At 31.6% G+C, this 20,018-nt stretch overlaps 1 protein-coding gene across 2 annotated transcripts; it reads left to right on the forward strand.

The window, feature by feature from the left end:
* The first annotated feature begins 5,436 nt into the window (after nt 1-5,436).
* On the forward strand, nt 5,437-16,963 carry LOC120082801 (uncharacterized). Of its 2 annotated transcripts, XM_039038121.2 has the most exons (5): nt 5,438-6,069; nt 6,189-6,338; nt 13,895-14,053; nt 15,199-15,252; nt 15,645-16,963. In XM_039038121.2, exons 1-5 carry the CDS (start codon nt 5,583-5,585, stop codon nt 16,877-16,879), a joined length of 2,085 nt encoding a protein of 694 aa, XP_038894049.1. In that variant the 5' UTR covers nt 5,438-5,582; the 3' UTR covers nt 16,880-16,963. The 2 variants fall into 2 exon arrangements, with proteins under 2 accessions (XP_038894050.1, XP_038894049.1); XM_039038122.2 differs by lacking the exon at nt 13,895-14,053 and having other exon boundaries at nt 5,437-6,069.
* The last annotated feature ends 3,055 nt before the right edge of the window (nt 16,964-20,018 follow it).

Here is a 20,018-nt window from a genome sequence, read left to right on the forward strand (position 1 = left end):
TTCAAACTTCTTAACCTAGGCGACAGAATTGTGTTTTTATATATAATCGAGATAGCATCGCAGCACTGACGAATGGATACGTGCGACATTACTTCAAAGCATTGTGACACTCTATGGCAGTGATGCGACATTACACGTTTTGCACATAATAGTCCTCTCGGGTAAAAGCACTAGGCATGACACATTGCTGCATCACTAGCCATGGCATTAGGGGCAAACTTGTAATTGCATCACTCTCTTTCTCAATTGATGCAATTAAGATCCGTTTTGACCCGTTTTAGCTCCATTTCGTCACTACGCTTCGTTTTACCACTTAGATGCTTGATACCTACAAAATAATGAAATAAAAATATAAAAACTAAGAATACCCCCGAATTAAGTAGAGCAAGATAACATATTTTTGTGCTATCAACCCCTTAAAGCTTCAACTCCTCTATCATTTTGCCTCTTTGTTTGTCACAAAAGTTGCCTTTAAGAGATGACCAAACATGAAGAAATAAGTAAAAAAATAGAGTATACATGTATGACACACTCCATTCCAGATTACCCTCCCTAATCTAGGACATATATAACATGTTGACAATAGACATCAGCTAATCTAAGGAGTCCATTGTCAAATTCTAATAACTTTTCTGAAAAGAAGTAGCTAGCAAAAACATTCTTTGTAACATTATTAGGAACAATCTTTTGTTAAATAAAATTCCATAAGAATTTTGCCAGAGAATCCTTTGAAAACAAGAAATTACACATCTAAATAGATTATGTACACTTCCAAACATTTGGTTTCAACTCACATTCTACCATAAAGTGTCCATAACACACACCACTTAAAAATCAGTTTATAATTAACAACGCCAAAGCAAAATCTAAAATTGTTAATCATGACACATAAGGGAGTGTTTGGCCTCCCAAGTTGGGTTGGGTTGGGTGGGTAAAAAAAACCACCCACCGTTTGATTCACTAATTATTAAAGAGGTTTATTACCTTGTTATTCGTGTTAACTCACATTTCTCACCTCGTTATTTGCATCAACTCTCCCAATTACTCTCCTCCTATAATAATTATGAACTCGACTCAACTCTGAACGTCAAACACCCCCTAACTAGAGTTAACAATAATAACATCCCAGAAAATCTCAAGCCAACAACCTATATTTTCAAATACATTCCCAAAACAATGTACATATAAAAATGATGTGTAGTATGTCTATCAAGAAAGATGGCAAATATTAGCTCTAGTAGGCCTACTTGAAACTATAGTGGAAAAAATAGGAAGAAATGATGAGTTAATAAGTCCAATGATTGGTACTTTTAATTAAAAAATTGTTTATTGAACAGCATGCTCCGGAGGTAGGCGATGCCATGCACGGTACCATAACCTAGGAGGACAAAATTTGTATGGCGCTACAACACCGTGTAGCGATGCAGTGCTGTCTTGTAGTGTCACACGGTGTAGCATGGTTATAAAATCTACAGTTCATAATTAGGTCATAATTTTTTTACTAGGTAGTCATTTTAGGTAATTCACCACTCGTTTTCTTCATTTTGTTCATCCTCATTCCAATATAAAGCATTATTTTAGCTTTGAAGTTTGTTTTAGAGAGGTTTTCTTAAGGTTTGTTTAGGGCCTAGAGCTAATTTCTTCGCATAGATGACGTCTAGGAGCATTCGAAAAAGTGGATGATCGAAGAGATCGCTGGAGGGTGGTCTCAAGCTTGAGGACAATAGTCAAGAGTCCGACTTGCTTCTCTTTTCCTTTTCTTTGAATTTTGGATACGTTATGAATTGTCTAAATTTTTATCATACTATTGGTTCCTAGGTTTGTAGTCCTTAGGGTTTTTTAATTAATTTTTGGATTGTTGCAAAACTTTGTTGATTGTTTCTTGGATTTAATTTATGCATAAATTATTTTAGTATGCTTGTGTTTATTACTTTCAAACAATTGGCCATTATTTAGATGATAATTACTTAACGTCTTGCTTGAGAGAGAGGGCGTTACATTAGATATTACATGTTAAACTATTTTTCAATTATGTACAAAAGTGATAGAAGATTAATAGAGATCTATGATGAAGAGTTTTAATGTTGTAACTAATTAATTATCTGCACGAAAATGAATTAATAGTTAAGCATTAGAAAGATGTTGGTCTTAAGACGAGATACCTAAACATTAGACTTCTAGGTCTATAGTTAGCAAAAGATCAATCTAAAGTTAAAACAATTAACTTAGGTAATCCATCAACAAAGTCATTACTTTAGGAAGTTTCTTTGTCTAGTGTCGTTTCGATGTTATCATTTATCGGCTTTATCTAGATTTAATTTAGTTTAGATCTTATCACAGTTTGGTTCCATAAATAAAATTACAAGAATCTCTGAATAGCTAAAAGTTTATCAAACCAATTTCATTAATGCAATAGCAAATAGAAATAGAGACCTTGAAACTGATTTTTTATAAAATTTGACACTAAAATGACTAAGTTAAAATTTTAGGGACTAAAAGAGTATATTTAAAACTGTAAAGAAAAATTGCATTTTAGCAAAAATGTTTATGAACTTCAACAAAGTCATTCTAGAGTAAATTTGTGCATTGACTCAATTTATTTGTGTTCAAAACTTTATTTTAATTAAATTAATTACTTTGTGATGATCTTTATATTGTTTTCTATTAAAATTTGTAGACGAAATAGCAATAATTAAATGAAGGGGTAAAAATTTTCCACTCTTATTTTAGTATAGGGTCCAATTTAATGAAATTGAAAATTTAGAACTTAAATAGATGTCACTCGAAAAGTCTAGCATTATATATATATAATAAAAGAACCCATTAGACATCTTTTTTAATTTCTCGATCCGATAAATGTAGACTTCAAATTGATATAATAAATTTATCATGTCTTAAAGTTTAAGACCTAATATAGACATTTTGAAAGTTGATATGAAACAAACTTAAAAGCTTAAATTCTAAAATAAAATAAAACTAACAAACAATAATTAAAAAATTAAAATGATATTTAAAACTTATAAATCAATCTAATCATCAATTTAAATTTCTCCCACAAGCAATCCAAGAACAAATGTTGCTTGAAAAGAGATCCACATACACATGATAATCTCCTAGTAAGCAAATCTGAAAAGAGATGTCCACAAATTAATAATTTGACAGGAAAATATAGAATATTAAAAAAGTAAGAGTTTAATATCAATTCCTAAAGTAATTTTTATATTTTAAACAAAAGTTACCTCTATGCTGGGAAGGAACAATTGTTTATTCTGATAATTCACATTTATTTGATTTAAAAAGATTTGAACAATTCAAATACAATACAAAAGTGACCATTTGCTTTGCAAGAAAGTGAAAGTAGAAGATGCAGTGTGGAAGCAGGAAGCAAAGAACAGATATGATTTGAACAACAAAATCTTAGAAATTATTTTTTAAGAATGTTTAACACTTTTAATCCCGACACTTTCGGTGTATAACACTATTTAGTCTATATACTTTTTATTTGTAACAATTTAGTTTTTAAACTATAGTATATAAATGACAATTTAGTTTCTATATAGTTATATGTTGTAAAATTTGTAACACTTTAATCTTTAAATGGTAGCTATGTATACTTTAAAATTTATAACGATTTGATCGAAATTGTGAAACATATGTACATCTATAAATCGATTAGGAACTAAACATGTTTAGAAAAATTAATGCTTCATGATTTTGATAGAATTTTTCACATCGTAAATTATGAATTGGTGCAAATTTTGAAATACGGAAACTAAGGCTCCATTTAAAAATCCATTCGGTTTTTTATTTTTAATTTTAAATATTATGCTTGTTTTCTTACTACTTCTCTATCATATATTTCATAAATAAACATTTAAATTTTAGTCAAATTTCATTTCAAAATAAGTTTTTAAAAACTATACCTAATATTTAGTTTTCAAAACTTGACATTATTTTCAAAAGCACTCCTAAATAATTGATAACCAAAATAAATAAATAAATAAAATCAACTGAGGAAAGTAAATATCTATAAACTTAATTTTTAAAATTCAAATGGTTATTAAAATGAGACTTAGTTATTGAATTTTTAAATTTTAAAAATTGAATTTATCTTCTAATAATTTTTTTTTTACCATGGTAGCCATCTTTCAACCTTCTAGTTTTAAAGACTTTGACATGGATTTGAAACATGATAAACATGGATTTTGAAATATGATAATTAGAAAGTATAGAACCAAAAAAAAAATGAACTCATGAAGTGAAATTAGTGTTTTTAAGTTTAATTTTCAAAAACAAAAAATCTATACTATTATTTAAACAAAAAAATTTATACTATATATAAACGGGGTCATAAGAAAGAATCTTTACATACTTGTTTTACTACTACATTTACAATTAATGTCTATTTTGCCCTTTTGATGAACTCGTAAATGTCTATTTTGCCCTTTTTAAGCTAATAAGGATATGGTTGTTCAAGTGTAGATGTATCTTTAAGTCCAAGAGATACTTTTTTTATTTAACAAGATATAACTATAGACCAGCACCAGAATAAATTCAAGATATAAAGTTGCTAATGATGGAACTTTCTTGTTCACGAAAAGATAGTTAATAATGAAATATTGCATTCATTCACATATAGGAAAAATTAGAGAGATGACTATTTAGTAAAAAATGGAGAAAGTATTTAGAGAGATAAATAAAGTTTGAGAAAATTTGAAAGAAGATAAGTTAGAAAGGTTACACAACATTTTATTAAAAAAAAAAATGTTAAGATTAGAGTGTCAACAAAATTTTTTGAAACGAGGGGGCGAATTTTGTAGAGAGACATGAGGCAAATAATTTTAAGATGGACAATAATTAAGAATTCAAATATATTTTAAAATTTTGTATCTACTAAAATATTTTTGTATTTACCTTCGTATAATTGAAATTGGTTTATTTTACTACTTTTAAAAATTCATGATAACAAAAATTAAGTTTAAATAATATTTAGTTACTACATTTATAAAATTTTATATACAATTGAATATTACTTTAAAACTTTAAATAAAAGTTTCAAATTTCGCGTCTATTACTAGTAGTTATAAAATGGAGTCAACTTATTACAAGCTAAACTAAAATTAGAGAATAAAATGTCATTTCATGAAAATTTTAAAACTTAAACTTATAAATAAGGGAGAATTTTGTTCTATTTTCGTAATCTCTCAAAATGTAAATATAAATCCCTAAACATTAAAAACAAATGGACTACGTACGTGGTATAAAAAATTGAAATTAGAAAATAAGTATACATTTAAAACGAATGGAAAAGGAAAAAGGAGGGAAATATGGTGGAATATACTTTGGAGTTTGATAGAGAAAAGAAAGAATACAAAGCTTTATTTGTTGAAGAAGCAAAGGAAAATGTTTATGAATCTTTGTGAATGAGAGATGCACTTATCACTATATAGATTTCCGAAAAACAATGTAAAAACAAGACGGATTGAATAGTTGAGTATAAGGATAGATAGATAGCAGCATGTATTGATTATATATACTTGGTGTTCAAAATTAAGATCCGAAAAGAGAAGAGGAAAAACGGGATGGACATTTTGGAGATAATGCGAGTGCCTTACAGGGCAGTGATAAAAGAGGAATGGAAGAAAGTGAAAGAAGAATTAAAAGACAAGACGAAGATCGTGTTTCCGATGACGGCGAGCGGGGACACGGCAGTGCATTTGGCAGTGTACAGCGGAGAAGAGGAGCCGCTGAGAGCACTACTGGGGGAGATTTCGGAAATGGACGAAGCGTTCTGGAGGAACAGCGCCGGAAACACGCCGTTGCACGAAGCTGCCACCGTGGGGAATCTGGCTGCCGTTAAGCTGCTGGTTGAGTACGACAAAGACGATCTGGTGGGGGAGAATATTTACGGGGAAACTCCTCTGTTTAGGGCTGCAAGATGCGGACATCTTCACATTGTAAATTACATGTTGGAAGATTGTGAAGATCTGTTCTCTCGATCGTCAAGGAATTGGACGACTAAGAAGGGTAATCCCCTCATTCATGCCGCCATTCAAAGCCAAAAATTTGGTTCGTTCATACACTCTTTTCTTTTTCCATTCAAGTTAAAGTCACTCAGTTGTTGTTATATTATAACTTTACATCAACCAATTTTAAAATTTGAGGACTTAAAGTTGATTTGGTTACAGAGGTGGCTTTGAAACTGATTGAATTTGACAAGTCGCTGTTGGAAATGACGGATCCAGAAGGCAAAACGGCTCTTCATGTATTGGCCAACATGCCCTTCGCTTTCCGAAGTGGATACTCCATGAAATTCTTCGAATCAATTATCTATACTCGTAATCCCTTCTAACTCTTCTTTTCTCACTTCACATTTTCAATTTTATTCTTTTAAAATTTTTTCACTATGAATGAGATCCAAAAATACCTACCTAAATTAAAGTGTATTTGAACTACTCATTTTAGAATAAGGGATTTAAGCACAATTGATTTTTAAACAATTAAATTTATGTTTGGTTTCAAACTTTATTTTAAAATATTTATAACTGATTTTTAATTATTATGTTTGGTTCTAAAAGTAAATTAGAGTTAACCAATTACTCAAAATTATATTTTCAATTTGAGAAATTATTATTTAACTAAATAATTAAAGTAAATATCTATATTTAAAAATATTTCCAATTTGAGAAATTACTAAATAATTTGAGAAATTTGAGAGAGAATTGAAGAGCTTGAGAGAAATTTGAGAGAGTTTTGAAGAGTTTGAGAGAAATTTGAGAGAGTTTTTGTTGGAAACGACTCCCCGACAGACAGAAGAAGACAACAGTCAATCGGTTCAAACAACGTTCATCGAAAAAACAAAACCTGCAAAACGAACAAACGATGAAAATAAGCTGAGCTGCGGATCTTGCTCTCTTTAAGATGTTTCGTGGCTCTATCCTTTCAGTTGAGAGTAAGGCTACGCCATCTCCAAGATAAAACAAACCAAAAAACATTTGTCTTCAATCGAAGTTGCACCAGAATTGATTGAAAATCTCACACCTTTCAAGACTAATACACTTGAAAAACATGAAAGCAAAATACCGAGGAGGAAAGCAGGGAGAGTAGAATCGATTGGTTTATATGTCTTCCTTCTGAAGCATTGAAGGCCAATTTATAGGCCTTAGCAATGTGTGAAGAAAGGGAAGCGTGCGAACGAACGTGCAGCGCGGGAACAGACCGAGCGTGGCAGACGACCACGTAAAGTGGTAAAGCGTAGACGACAACGCCAATTACGGGCGACTAAACGAATGGATGAAGAATTTGTTTAAATAAATAAAATAATTTAAAAAATATAAAAAATTATTATTTTAATAAAAATAATTCCACACTTACGCTTGCACCACGCTCGATCGGACGGATGGCGGTGGTAGTGCGCACATATGGGATGTCCACCATACCCACATTTGCCTATCTCCTCATCCTTCTAAAACATGGGTACCCTTTAGGTCCTAAACCCAAAAGCAAAGATGGGGATAGATGAGGATGCTGTCCAATGATAAAATAACCAATATGGGATTTTTTTTTCTATTTTCCATTTTAAATAAATTTTCACTAACAATCTCCCACTTGAAGATTTAAAACAAAAGAAAACCTTTTTTCATTGAGCAATATCAATATGTACAATGTTGTGCATAAGTAAAGGTGTCTTACGACTTGAACCTTTACATAATGAAGATGATTTAGAATATACTAAAGTAACCTTGATTTTGAACTCTACCTCTAACAATATCTCGCACACAACATTATTAGGGTGTAGTTTGAAAGCCTATGCTTTAAGGCCTAGCACATGTATCTCGGTTTAGTGAACACTCTAGAGAATTTGCCTAAAATTCCATTGGAAACGACCCCCACTTCCACATTCATATAGATAAGTCTATTAATAGTACTCCTATAGCTAAGTACTCCACTTGACATCAAGTATAAATCTCATTAAGAACTAAGTTCTACTTTTCTTACGCTTCAGGATATCATGCTCAGAGTCTAAGTCATAAAAAGGAAACTTTGTGTTTGTTTCAACATGATTTACCTCATATCACATGTGATAAGTTATTACCCGTTGAATCTGTTTCTTGGAATCTCAAGTCTACATATTGGGTTTTCCTCACAGTAATTCATCTTTCTATAGGCATGCATCCTTTCTGAGATTTTGAAAACTTTCTATCTGGCTAGTTCTTTCGTCAAAGGATCTGCCAAGTTTTCATCAGTCCGTATGTGATCCACCTTAACTGCACCAGTAATAAGGCGCTCTCTAATGGTACTGTGCTTATGACGTATTTTTCTTCTCTTTTCATTGCTATAACGGTTATGAAGTTTTGCAATTGCTATAGTACTATGTAATGGATCGATATGGTTGGTACAGTTTTTTTCCATAGGGGAATCTTTGATAGCAGACTTCTAAGCCAACCTGCTTCTTCACTAGTTATTGCTAGTGCTATCATTTCTGACTCCATTGTAGATTTGGCTAAAATAGTCTATTTTTTGGACTTCTAAGAAACTACTCCACCTACTATATTAAAAATATAGCCATTAGTAGCTCCATTTAATCATCTAAGAGGGAGTTCCAGTTAGCATCGTTGAACCCTTTCAGGACAGTGGGAAATTTTTTATAATGTAATCCTAGGTTTTGGATTTTCTTCAAGTATTTCATAACCCTTTCTACAGTATTCTAATGCTCTACACTAGGTTTGCTTGGAAACCTACAAAGTAATCCTACAACATAAGTTATATTAGGCTTAGTGCAGTCGGCAACGTATCTGAGACTACTTATGATGCTCGCATACTCGGATTGATTAACACCGTATTTGATGTTCTTGAACAACTTAACACTAGGGTCATAAGGAGTACATGCTGGTTTACTTTCAGAGTAATTATATTTCTTTAGACTTTTCTATATAATGAGATTGATCTAAAGAAATCCCCTTTTTAGACCTAATTACTTTTAAGCTTAAGATTACATATGCTTCTCCTAAGTCTTTCATATCAAAGTTTGCACTCAACAAGGATTTCACATCATCTATAACGTGCAAGTTTGATCCAAAAATTAACAAATCATCTACATACAAATATATCATAGTGCATAGATTGTCTTCAAACTTATAGCAGATGCATTTGTCACTTTCGTTAACTTTGAACCTTCAAAGGTGATGAGATTTTTGAATGTTTCATGTCATTGCTTAGGAGCTTGTTTCAAGCTATAGAGAGATTTATCTAACTACAAACCTTGTTCTCTTGCCATGGACTACAAAGCCTTCAGACTGTTTCATGTAAATCTCTTCTCAAAGTTCACCATTCAGGAATGTAGTCTTTACATCCATCTAATGAACTATAAGGTTGTTTAGGGTAGCTAGAGAAAACAACACACAGATTAAGGTGATCTTAGTCACAAGGGAGAAGGTGTCAAGGAAATCCATGTTTTCCCTTTGTCTGAAACCTTTAGCTACAGTTTGGCTTTGAACTTGTCAACTATTCCATCAGGTTTGAGTTTCTTCCTCAGGATTTATGAATATCCTATTGCTTTGCAACCAGGAGGTAGGTCAACCAAATGCCAACTTCTATTTGACTCAAGAGAGTCCATTTCATCATTTACAGCTTCTTGCCATAAATTGGCATACTGAGGACAATGCATCTTTTAGGTTTTTAGAATCTTTTTCTACATTGAAAGTTTGGAAGCCATCCCCAAAGTCCTTGACAGTATGTGTTCTCTTACTTCTTCTAGACTCTCTTTCCTCATTTGGAGTTTAAGTTCTAATTAAAGGAAAACCACTAGAACTTGAACCCCCACTATTTCTTAATTTGAAGGGACACCTATCCTCAAAGAAATCAGTATCATTGGATTCTATAATCGTTTGAATTTTTAGATCATAGAACTTATAGGCTTTAATATTTACTACGTATCCTATGAAGACACATTCGTATGCATTATTGGCAAGCTTCTTCTTTTGGAATCTAGTATTCTTACATAGGCTAAACACCCTCAAATTCTGAAATATGACAAGTTCAGTTTCTTATTCTTAGGGATTTCATAGGGTGAGGTTGTGTTTTTAGACTTTGGTATTCTATAAGCACATAACATACGGTAATGATAACTTCACCCCACCAATAAGAGGCAACTCCTGAATTAGTTAAAATAGCAACTACTAATTTACACAGAATTCTATTTTTCCATTCAGTTTTTCCATTCATTTCAGGAGAATAAGGTGTCGTCTTTTCTTGGATTATTCCATGTGAATTATAGAAATTATTAAAAACATCTTAATCGTATTTAGTTCCTCTATCACTACGAAGTCTCTTAATTTTTTTTGTTAAACTAGTTTTCTATTTCAGTCAAAAACAATTTGAACACATCAAAAACATCACTTTTATTTTTCAGCAAATATACAGAAGTGAAGTCAGAGTAGTCATCAATAAAGGTGACAAAGCCCAACATGCCAAATACTGACTACAATATTCGCATTTATCAAAGTCTGAATTAATTAAATCTAGAGGTTTAGATTTTTTAAATACAAATTTATGCAGAGTTTTAGTTATTTTAGTCTGACTACAATATTCACATTTATCAAAGTCATTCATGGATAGTTTATGAACCATTTTCAACCTACTTATGTTGTTAATTATCCATTTATTAACATGACAAAGCCCAACATGCCAAATACTAAAAGAGCACAACATATAAATGGAAGACTTAGTTTTAATCGAGTCAAGATTAAGTCTAAACATTCTATCAGTAGATAGCCCTTTCCCGCGAAGACATTATTTTTTGTAAGGGTATACAAGTCGGCCCTATGGTCTGAGTAAAGCCCACTGTTGAGGAGATAGCCCGAGACCAGATTCTTCCTTATCTCTAGATTGTGCAGAACTTCCTTAAGAGTAAAGGTCTTCCTTGAGGTAAACTTTAGTTCCACCTCGCTGATTCCAACAACTTTTGTTGAGTGATGATCCTCCAATAATATATTTTTATCCTTAGTTTCATAATAAGTCTTAAATAAACTAAGGTCGTGACAGACATGGCGCGTAGCGCCAGTGTCTATCCACCACTTCTCAGAGCCACTGATCACATTTACTTCTATGATCATGACTACTAACGGCTCTTCTATCAGGTTAGCCTGTTCAGCAAGATGATGCTTATTCCTATAGTTTCTGGTCATATGTCTATGTTTGTTATAGTTATAGCAAAGAAATTGTACCATTTCTCTGGGATGGCGACTTCTGATTCTTTTGGTTGTTGGATCCCCGATTCTGACTTTTCCTCTTAGTTCCCTTTGACTTTGGTTCAGGTTTTATCAGGCAGGCCTTTCTGGCATGATGTTTACCTCCTCCCTTTGGTCCTGCTTACAGGCTTCCTCCTCAATTCTTAGATGTGTTATCAGACTCTCTAAGGAGAATTCCTTAGTCTTGTGCCTTAGTATTTTTTAAATCCTTCCACAAGAGGAGCAACTTGTCAATAATAATAGCAATTTGAAATTGCTCACCATGAGGCATACCTTCACTTATTATCTCATGAGCTATTTTCTGCAGTTCATGGGATTGAGCCTCCATAAATTTTTCGTTCGTCATTTGGAACTTTAAGTAATGGATTACTGCAAATTTTTTTTAACCCACTTCCTCGGTATCGTATTTTTTCTGCAGGACATTCCAAATTTCTTTTGTTGTCTTCATTATACAGAAATAGTCATAGAGATCATCAGTTTAGCCCGTTTGAAAATAAAGTTTCTGCAGAGAAAATTATTTTCTTCCCAAATAGATGTTTCTTTGATTTGTTCTTCAGTAAGATCTTCTTTTGGGATAGTTTATTTCTCTATGGTGCAGGCGTGAGCAACCTTTTTGACGATGAGGAAGAACAACATTTTCTGCTTCATCGTTTGAAGTGCACCCCTTCGAAACGGAAAGGATGGTTGAGATCGGAAGACATGAAGTCGATCTATGTTGATAGGCCATCATGAACTGTGGCTGATGCAAACATTTTAAAATTGTTGGAAACGGCTCCCTCGATGTACAGAAGAGGACATTAATCGATCAGCTTGAACATCGTTCGCTGGAAAAACAAAACTTGCAAAACGAACAAATGGTGAAAATAGGCTCTCTTTAGGAAGTTTTGCGGCTCTGCCCTTTGTGTAAGCAGTTGGAAGTAAGGTCACACCGTCCCCTAGATTAAAACCCCCCCAAAAAAAAAATCGTCTCAATTGAGGCTACACCAAAACCTTTTAGAAATCTCACATCCTTCGAGACTAATACGCTCGAAAAATGTGAAAGAAAAATACAGAGGAGGAAAGTAAGGAGAGTAGAATCGATTGGTTTCTGTGTCTTCCTTCTAAAGCACTAAAGGCAGTGAAGGGGAAGCAACGTGGGAACGGACCGAAGGCGACCTCGCCTCGCTCGACCGGACGGGCGACAACAGCGCACGTGTGGGATGTCCACCATACCCACATTTGCTTATCTCCTCACCCCCAGGGTACCGCTTGGGATCCAAACCCACAAGCAAATGTGGGGGTATATGAGAAGGTTTTCCAATAATAAAATAACCAATGTGAGATTCTTTTTTTCTATTTTCCATTTTAAATAAATTTTCACTGACAATTTTGAAGTGGGAGAACTTTTGCCATATTTTGTAAATAATTTGGTCCATTTTTATATTTAAAAACTCCCTTTTTTTTTTTTTTTTCATTAAGTGACTGTTGGGTATTAACCACTAACCACTTTGCTCATATATACTATTAGGTGTATTATTGAGATATCTTATATCTAAAAATAAAAATTTTTATACTATTAACAATATTAGGTTTTGTTATATCTGTTAATAATTGTCTACATATTTACTAGTAGGTCTATGGTTAATAACTAAATCAATAAGTATAAAAAGGTATATGAGTAATATTTTATTAATAAATACTATTTTGGTTCCTTAACTTTTACTCTTATTTATTTTGGTCTCTAAACTTTCAAAAACATATGTTTTAGTCTATGAACTTTTAAAAAGTTTTTATTTTGGTATCTATTGTTAAAATTATGTTAACTATTTAAAGACGAAATCTGTTTAAAATGCATCTAGCTTAGGTTGAACAAGATGAATGTGAAGTAAGATATCAATAACCAACGTGCAAAAATAGTGAACAGTCAAAATCTTTGATGCAAAATGACTTTTGAGATCGCTTATAAAAAATTGTTTTGCCACCTAATTTAAAATTGAAACCCTAGATTGTTTAACTTGATTAACTTATTTGGCAGTCTAATCATTAAAAAACTATAAGTCCTTTAACCATTGTATTTAAGAGTTAATAAAATCTTAATAACATGGACCAAAGTAATCACTTTCTAAAAGTTCAAAGATTAAAATGGATGTTTTTTAAAGTTTAGAAATCAAAATAGAAAAATATTAAAAGTTCAGGAACCAAAATAGAATTTACACCAACTTATTTTATTTTTTCTACTAGCTAAAAGAGATATTAGCAAAGTAGAAAGATGCTATAATAGTTGCATCAAACTTTCCTTTTTAATTATACTTGTTTTCTCGTCATTTTTAATTATGTTTTCACTTTTCTTACATAAAGATTTGAAATCTTAACCAATAGATTGAAAGTTTTATTTGCAGGCTTAATTAAAAAAAAAAAAAAAAAAAAAAAAAAAAAAAAAAAAAAAAAAACTCAATAATCAAACTGTGCTACCAAACACAACTTTAACATGCTTATTGGCATTAGTCCTATAATAATTTTCCTAAACAAATCATTGTAGGAAAATATTTTCTTTGATATATTTAAATCTCAAATTGGTGTCACGTTGAGCATATATATATATATATAATAGAAAGATAAAAAAAAATATATATATATATAATGTGATTTCTTTTGTGTTGTCACAGTGCTTCCAAGTGAGGACATCTACAAATTTGATTATTCAAAATTTGTGTCTTCCAAGAAGGATAATGGTTCTAAAAGCTCCATTATAATAAATAAGAATGATGATTTAGAAGCTGGAAATAACTCTAGTCCTCCACATAATTTTTGGCATTCAAATTGTTGTAAGTTTTTCTATTTTATTAGATTAAGTGAACTTGATCAATATTCACCTTTGTTTTTTATTTGAAAATAATCCCTATATGGATGATAAATTAACTACTTTAATTCTCAAACTTTTATTATAAAGGCCTATTTTTGTCCCTCAATTTTATTAGAAACGCCTATTTTCGTACCTCAACTTAACCATTTATTAAATTAAATTCAAAGCTTAGAGTTCTATCCTTTATAAAATTTAAATCTATAAACAAAATCAGTTAGATCCTGTTTGGTAACTTTATTTTTATTTTTGAAAATTAAATCTATAGACTCTACTTTTACATCCAAACTTGTTATCTATTTTTTTTTCAATGGTTTAAAAAACCAAGCCAAACTTTGAAAATTAAAAAATATATATAGCTTTTAAAATTTTGTTTTTATTTTTAGAATATGACTAAGAATTTATCCATTGTACTTAAGAAAGATGCAAATCATTTTAAGAATTGTAAAGAAAATAGACTTAATTTTCAAAAATAAAAAGCAAAACATGAAATGGTTACTGAACGGGGCCTAATTTTTATTATTATTTTTGTCTATATACTTTAAAACTTATTCTATTAGACAAAATAAATTTAAAGTTTAGAAGTTTACCAGACATTTTAAAAGTTGAAATCCAAAATAAACACAAACCTCAAAGCTTAGACATTAAACTTATAATTGAACTAAAAAATAATTTTGTGCTCCAAACTTTGATGTTGTATTTGGAACCTCATGATTTCGAGGGATTTCAAATGATTTCTATTGTCCAATACTACAAGAAACAGAATGATTTCAAATCATATATTTTTACGAACTTTCTTATAGTTAGATTTCACCGAATTTCACAGGATTTTGAGGTAAATTACTAACCTTATCATATTCTAGTTTTCAATTAACCATTCTAAATAAAAGTCTATATTAGTAAAGTTTTAACTTCCTCTCATTTTTCACTTACCATCCAAACAAAAAGTTTTAAGTATATTCATTTCAAATCTTTCTCGTTCAAAAACCGAAGTAAAAGATCTAAAACCATTTCTCGAATTTTAAATTACAAGTTAGATTGATTTGATTAAATGAAATCACTACCATTAAAAATTCATGGGTACTGATTAGTTCTGGTGTAATGTTGCAGGGCTATATCTTTTACACTTTTTGACAGGCATATTTTGGAGATTCATCTTCCTAGGTATTCTCTTCTATATTCCATGGTTAATAAGTGCATGCAGGATGATTTTTAAAGTGTTAAAATCACTCTTATCAGATATATGAAACATATTTTTAATAACTTGAAATTAATTTAACTCTTTAAAACGTAATTTTTATATCTCAAAATTGATTTCAAACAATCAAAATCATGTTTCAAAGTGATTTTGAAAAATGACAAAAATGATTTTAACTATTTTAAAATTACTCTCAATCATGTCAATCATGTCATGTAACAATCAAATTCATTTTAAATCCTGTTTGAGAATGATTTGAAAATTATTAAAATTACTTTTGTCATATTCAAAATGACTTTGAAACTTTGAAACACGCTTTTCTAGTGATTTTTGAAATACTAAGAATCTTACTCTATAGGATGGCCACAATGGAAAGTTTTGTATGAGAAAAAGCAGCAGCACAGATTAGCCCTAACCATCACCAAGATGCTTGCTCACGTAGACTTTTCATGGCGACAAACCCAACTCACACCGCCGGAGAATACCGAAGTCGACTCCTTAGGAATCCATCGTCCCAACGAAGGCAACGGCGTAAACCTCAACATCTTAAGAACCCAACCATCATCCGACCAGAACCAAGGAGAAGTCGAAGACATCGAATATTACGATCACCACGAAACCCCTCTCCTCCTCGCCGCTGCCAACGGAATCATCGAGATCGTCCAACAAATCGTCGAAGTTTACCCTCAAGCTGTTGACTACTTAACGGTTCACCAAAGAAATGTGCTCCATGTCGCCATCGCTTACCGTCAAAAAACCGTGTTCAATTGGATTCAAAATCATAGACTAATCATGACAAGGCTCGTCACGCGAATTGACGCCTTAGGATTCACCGCACTCCATCACGTAGGCATAACCAAATTCTACCGTGGTGGGACTCACGGCCCTGCTTTGCAACTCCAACATGAACTCAAATGGTATGAACGTGTACAATCCGAAATCCCTGCGCTTTACAACATGCACCACAACAGCATGAAATGGACGGCTCGTGAGTTCTTCTACAAGACACATGAAAAAATGCTTGAAGATGCAAAGGAATGGCTCAAGAAAACGTCCGAGTCTTGTTCTGCTGTCGCAGTCCTTGTCGCCACCGTCGTCTTCGCTGCTGCCTACACCGTCCCCGGTGGTCTCAATAGCCAAACTGGCTCTCCTGTTCTGCTCACTGAACCTATCTACATTGTGTTTACTATCATGGACATTGTCGCGCTCGCCACTGCACTCACTTCCGTGGTTTTGTTTCTATCGATTCTAACGTCGTCGTTTAAGATGGAGGATTTTCTGCACGCGTTACCGTTGAAGCTCTCGATTGGATTCCAGTTGCTGTTTTTCTCAGTGGCGAGTACGATGATGGCATTTGCATTGACGATTGTGTTGACTGTGAAGTCGGAGGAGATGAAGTGGACGGTCAGTTTATTGTATATAGCGACGTTTTTTCCGGTGACCATGTTTATAATAATTCAGCTGCCTTTGTATGTGGAGTTGGTTAAGAATATTTGGAGTTATCGCCATAATATTACCAAGTTTCTTCCCATGGGTTTTCTTGCCCTTTTTTGGAAGCTTCCTTCCAAGACATTTAGTAGGAAAATTGTTTGATTAGCCTTGCCTTTGTATTTGCAGGTGTCTATTTATAAATGACATGTTCAAATTTAATTTCTTACTTAATCATTTGCTTTGTCATTTTATGTTCAAATCATCAATTCAATTTCATGGCAATCATTAATATACTTCTCTTTTTTTAAAAAAAAAATACATGTAGGTTGAATTGTACAAAATAAGTGGGAGATTTGAGATAGGTATCAACGCTAAATACTTAGGTGGCACATTAAGTACGTGACAAAATATTGGTTGGACTGCAAAAGTGAGTATAGCGAAAAATGCATGTAAATATTTTTCTGCGTCTTGGACTTTGAAGAATTTTGTTTTTATTCATCCTTGAAATTTGAATTCATCTAGCATGTTTAGCTAATTAGGTAATTAGGACCATTGGTTGGATTTCCAACCAATTGGGCTATGCATAGTTAAGAAACTAAGATTGCAATCGAATAATTGATGAACAAGGTTACATTGAGTCATTTCAATCTTTATCCTCTAAGCTAGAACATCTCTAATAATTGCATTTGTATCCTTTATTTTCTTGCACTTTACTTTTATGCATTTCCACTTATCCAATCCACACCAAACCCCCTCCCTCTCGATTTACTAAAAATGAGCTTCGAGGAACTAATTTTCTGTCTTTCCCTGTGGTTTGACCTCGGACTTGCTACTTGTACTACTAGTTAGTATAAGTTTTTTTGTTCTGTGAATTATAAATATTATTTGATTTGCGGTCTTTAAGGAGCAACACCAAAAAGGTGAGTGATCAACATTCCTAATATTTTTTATGGTATTCCTTACATGAATCCTTTAGTAACACAATGTACTCATCTGCTAGCTTGTTTGTTGGCCTCCCGCATGCTCCCAAGCTTAAATCACTTTTTTGAGTGACTGTTTAATTTTTTTTTTCATGCATTAAGGACAATGCATAGTTATCTAAGTATGGGGATGAAGGCGCACTTTGTACTTTTGTGTTTCATTTTATCCTATTATGCATGTTAATGATGATTTATGGATAATATGCATGTTAATCTTAAAAAAAAATTCCAATTTTTAAGTAAGATATGTTGAGGGAAGATCTATATGTATGTCATGATGATTGTCTATGAGTTATTTTGGATATATGTGTTAGATGATCTGCTATGAAAATGGGATAATATATTCTTGAGTTATGATCTATTTAAGTCCCTGTTGAAGTGGTGACAGATCCAGGATTTTATGTAAGGGGGACGGAAATTCATATAAATACAATTTTAGATGCATAGATATAATATTCAAATTATATAACATTGCCAAAATGAGCATAAATAACTAACATATGAACAGTGGCAGATCCAACATTTCCTGTTAGGTGGACACAACTTTATATAAGGTTCAAATACCACTAACTTCTAAATTTGTGTCATGTATACTTCTTAAACTTTGAAAATATACATTAGATCACTAACATCTCGATTTTTGTGTCTAATACGTAATACCAAACATTTTTCTAAAAAAAAAATATACTATGGCTACAAAATTGAAATTTTAAAGTTGAATTATAAATAGACATAATTATTTGTCTTATATAACAGTAAACTTTTAAACATTTTTAATATTTTATGAGATCTTTAGATACTAAATCGAAAGTTTATATATTTATTTAACATTTTTAAGAGATTTATTAGAGTTAAAATTGAAAGTTTAGATATTTATTAGTCATAATTTTAAAAACTAAGGATTAGAGTTGTACAAATTTGAATGAAATATTAAAACAATGGTAAAATTAAAAAACAAAAAATTATATTCGAAAATAGTATTTATATGCTTGGTTTTCAAAAAATAAAAATTAATAACCAAATAGTTAACCTAACATTTCAAAAATATTTGTCTATAAATATATACACACACGTTGGAATTAAGTTATTCTATATATATATACATATATATAATTTTAAACAACATTATATAAAATTTGGTTAATTTAGAAAAAGAAAAAGCAATTACCTTTTGTCAAATTAGAACTCCAAACGCCAGGGTACGTACTTGGAGATTCACCTCTGGACTACTGACGCAGGCTCCATTATTGGAACTTGGGCCACGCTTTAATCTATATTCAAAATATAAATACATATTTTATATATTTAATATAAAATAGACTACAAATATTTAAAACTACAGATTGTGAAGAGCATCCCTCCCTTTCTTCATCCTTTCATAGATCCGTCTCTGTGTTGAATTTTGTCTTCCATTGTAGTTGATAATATTATACTAAAAAAAAATAGAAAGAATATATTTTCCTGTTGAAACTATGAGTATATTCGCCTGCTAAAACAATATTTATGCACAAAAGAATGAAGGAAGCAAAAGAATATAAAAAGAAAGGAAAAAAACCTGCAATTATATATGCATGACTAGGGGTAAAAAAGGTTGCCTTTGTTGTGATCAGTTAAGACACCCATCGAGTCAATGTTTTGTGTACGATTCCCTATGGTAAATGTGTGAAAGCTAGTACCCTTAGGTAAAAGAAATATAAGTTAGGATTCCTTTGATGTTGTTTGAGGCACCTTAGTTGATATATTATCTTCTTGATTTTTTGGATGTTTGATAATTGGTATTTGAGTCAGAGTATGGCAAAACTGGAAAAGCACTCTTGAAGTCAAATTTTGACTTTTCGAGTTTTGAATTGAATGTGACTACACACACATAGGAGATAAAAAGATTTGGCCTTAAAGTTTCTCAATAAAGGATGTGCTTGCATATTTCTACTTATAGATTTAACATGTTATTTTGGATAATGAGGCTTAAATCATTGGTATGATCATTTAGAAATTAAATTCCTTACAGTCTACTTCTATTTTTGCTCATGACTAGCAAAATTTCAAGTTTTTGATGGTGAAATTCACTTAAAAAGTGCATTATTTGCCTTTAAGTTAGTTTTTCTTTTTTTAAAAAAATTTAATATTATAAGATTTGATGTCATTTGCTATTGAATTTCAAGATATGAGCTAAAGAACCATATTTAAAGTTCAATAGAGCGAAAATGGACCAATTTTTCCCAATAAAGACAAGAAGGGGTTGAATCTCCCTTTTTATATTTGATTCTTCTTTGTTTTGTTTTTTGTTTTTTTTTTAGTTTTTGTTTTTTTTTTCATTCTAA

Source organism: Benincasa hispida, chromosome 8, assembly GCF_027475165.1.
Source record: "Benincasa hispida cultivar pf3 chromosome 8, pf3_genome.v1.1, whole genome shotgun sequence".
Classification (NCBI taxonomy): domain Eukaryota; kingdom Viridiplantae; phylum Streptophyta; class Magnoliopsida; order Cucurbitales; family Cucurbitaceae; genus Benincasa; species Benincasa hispida.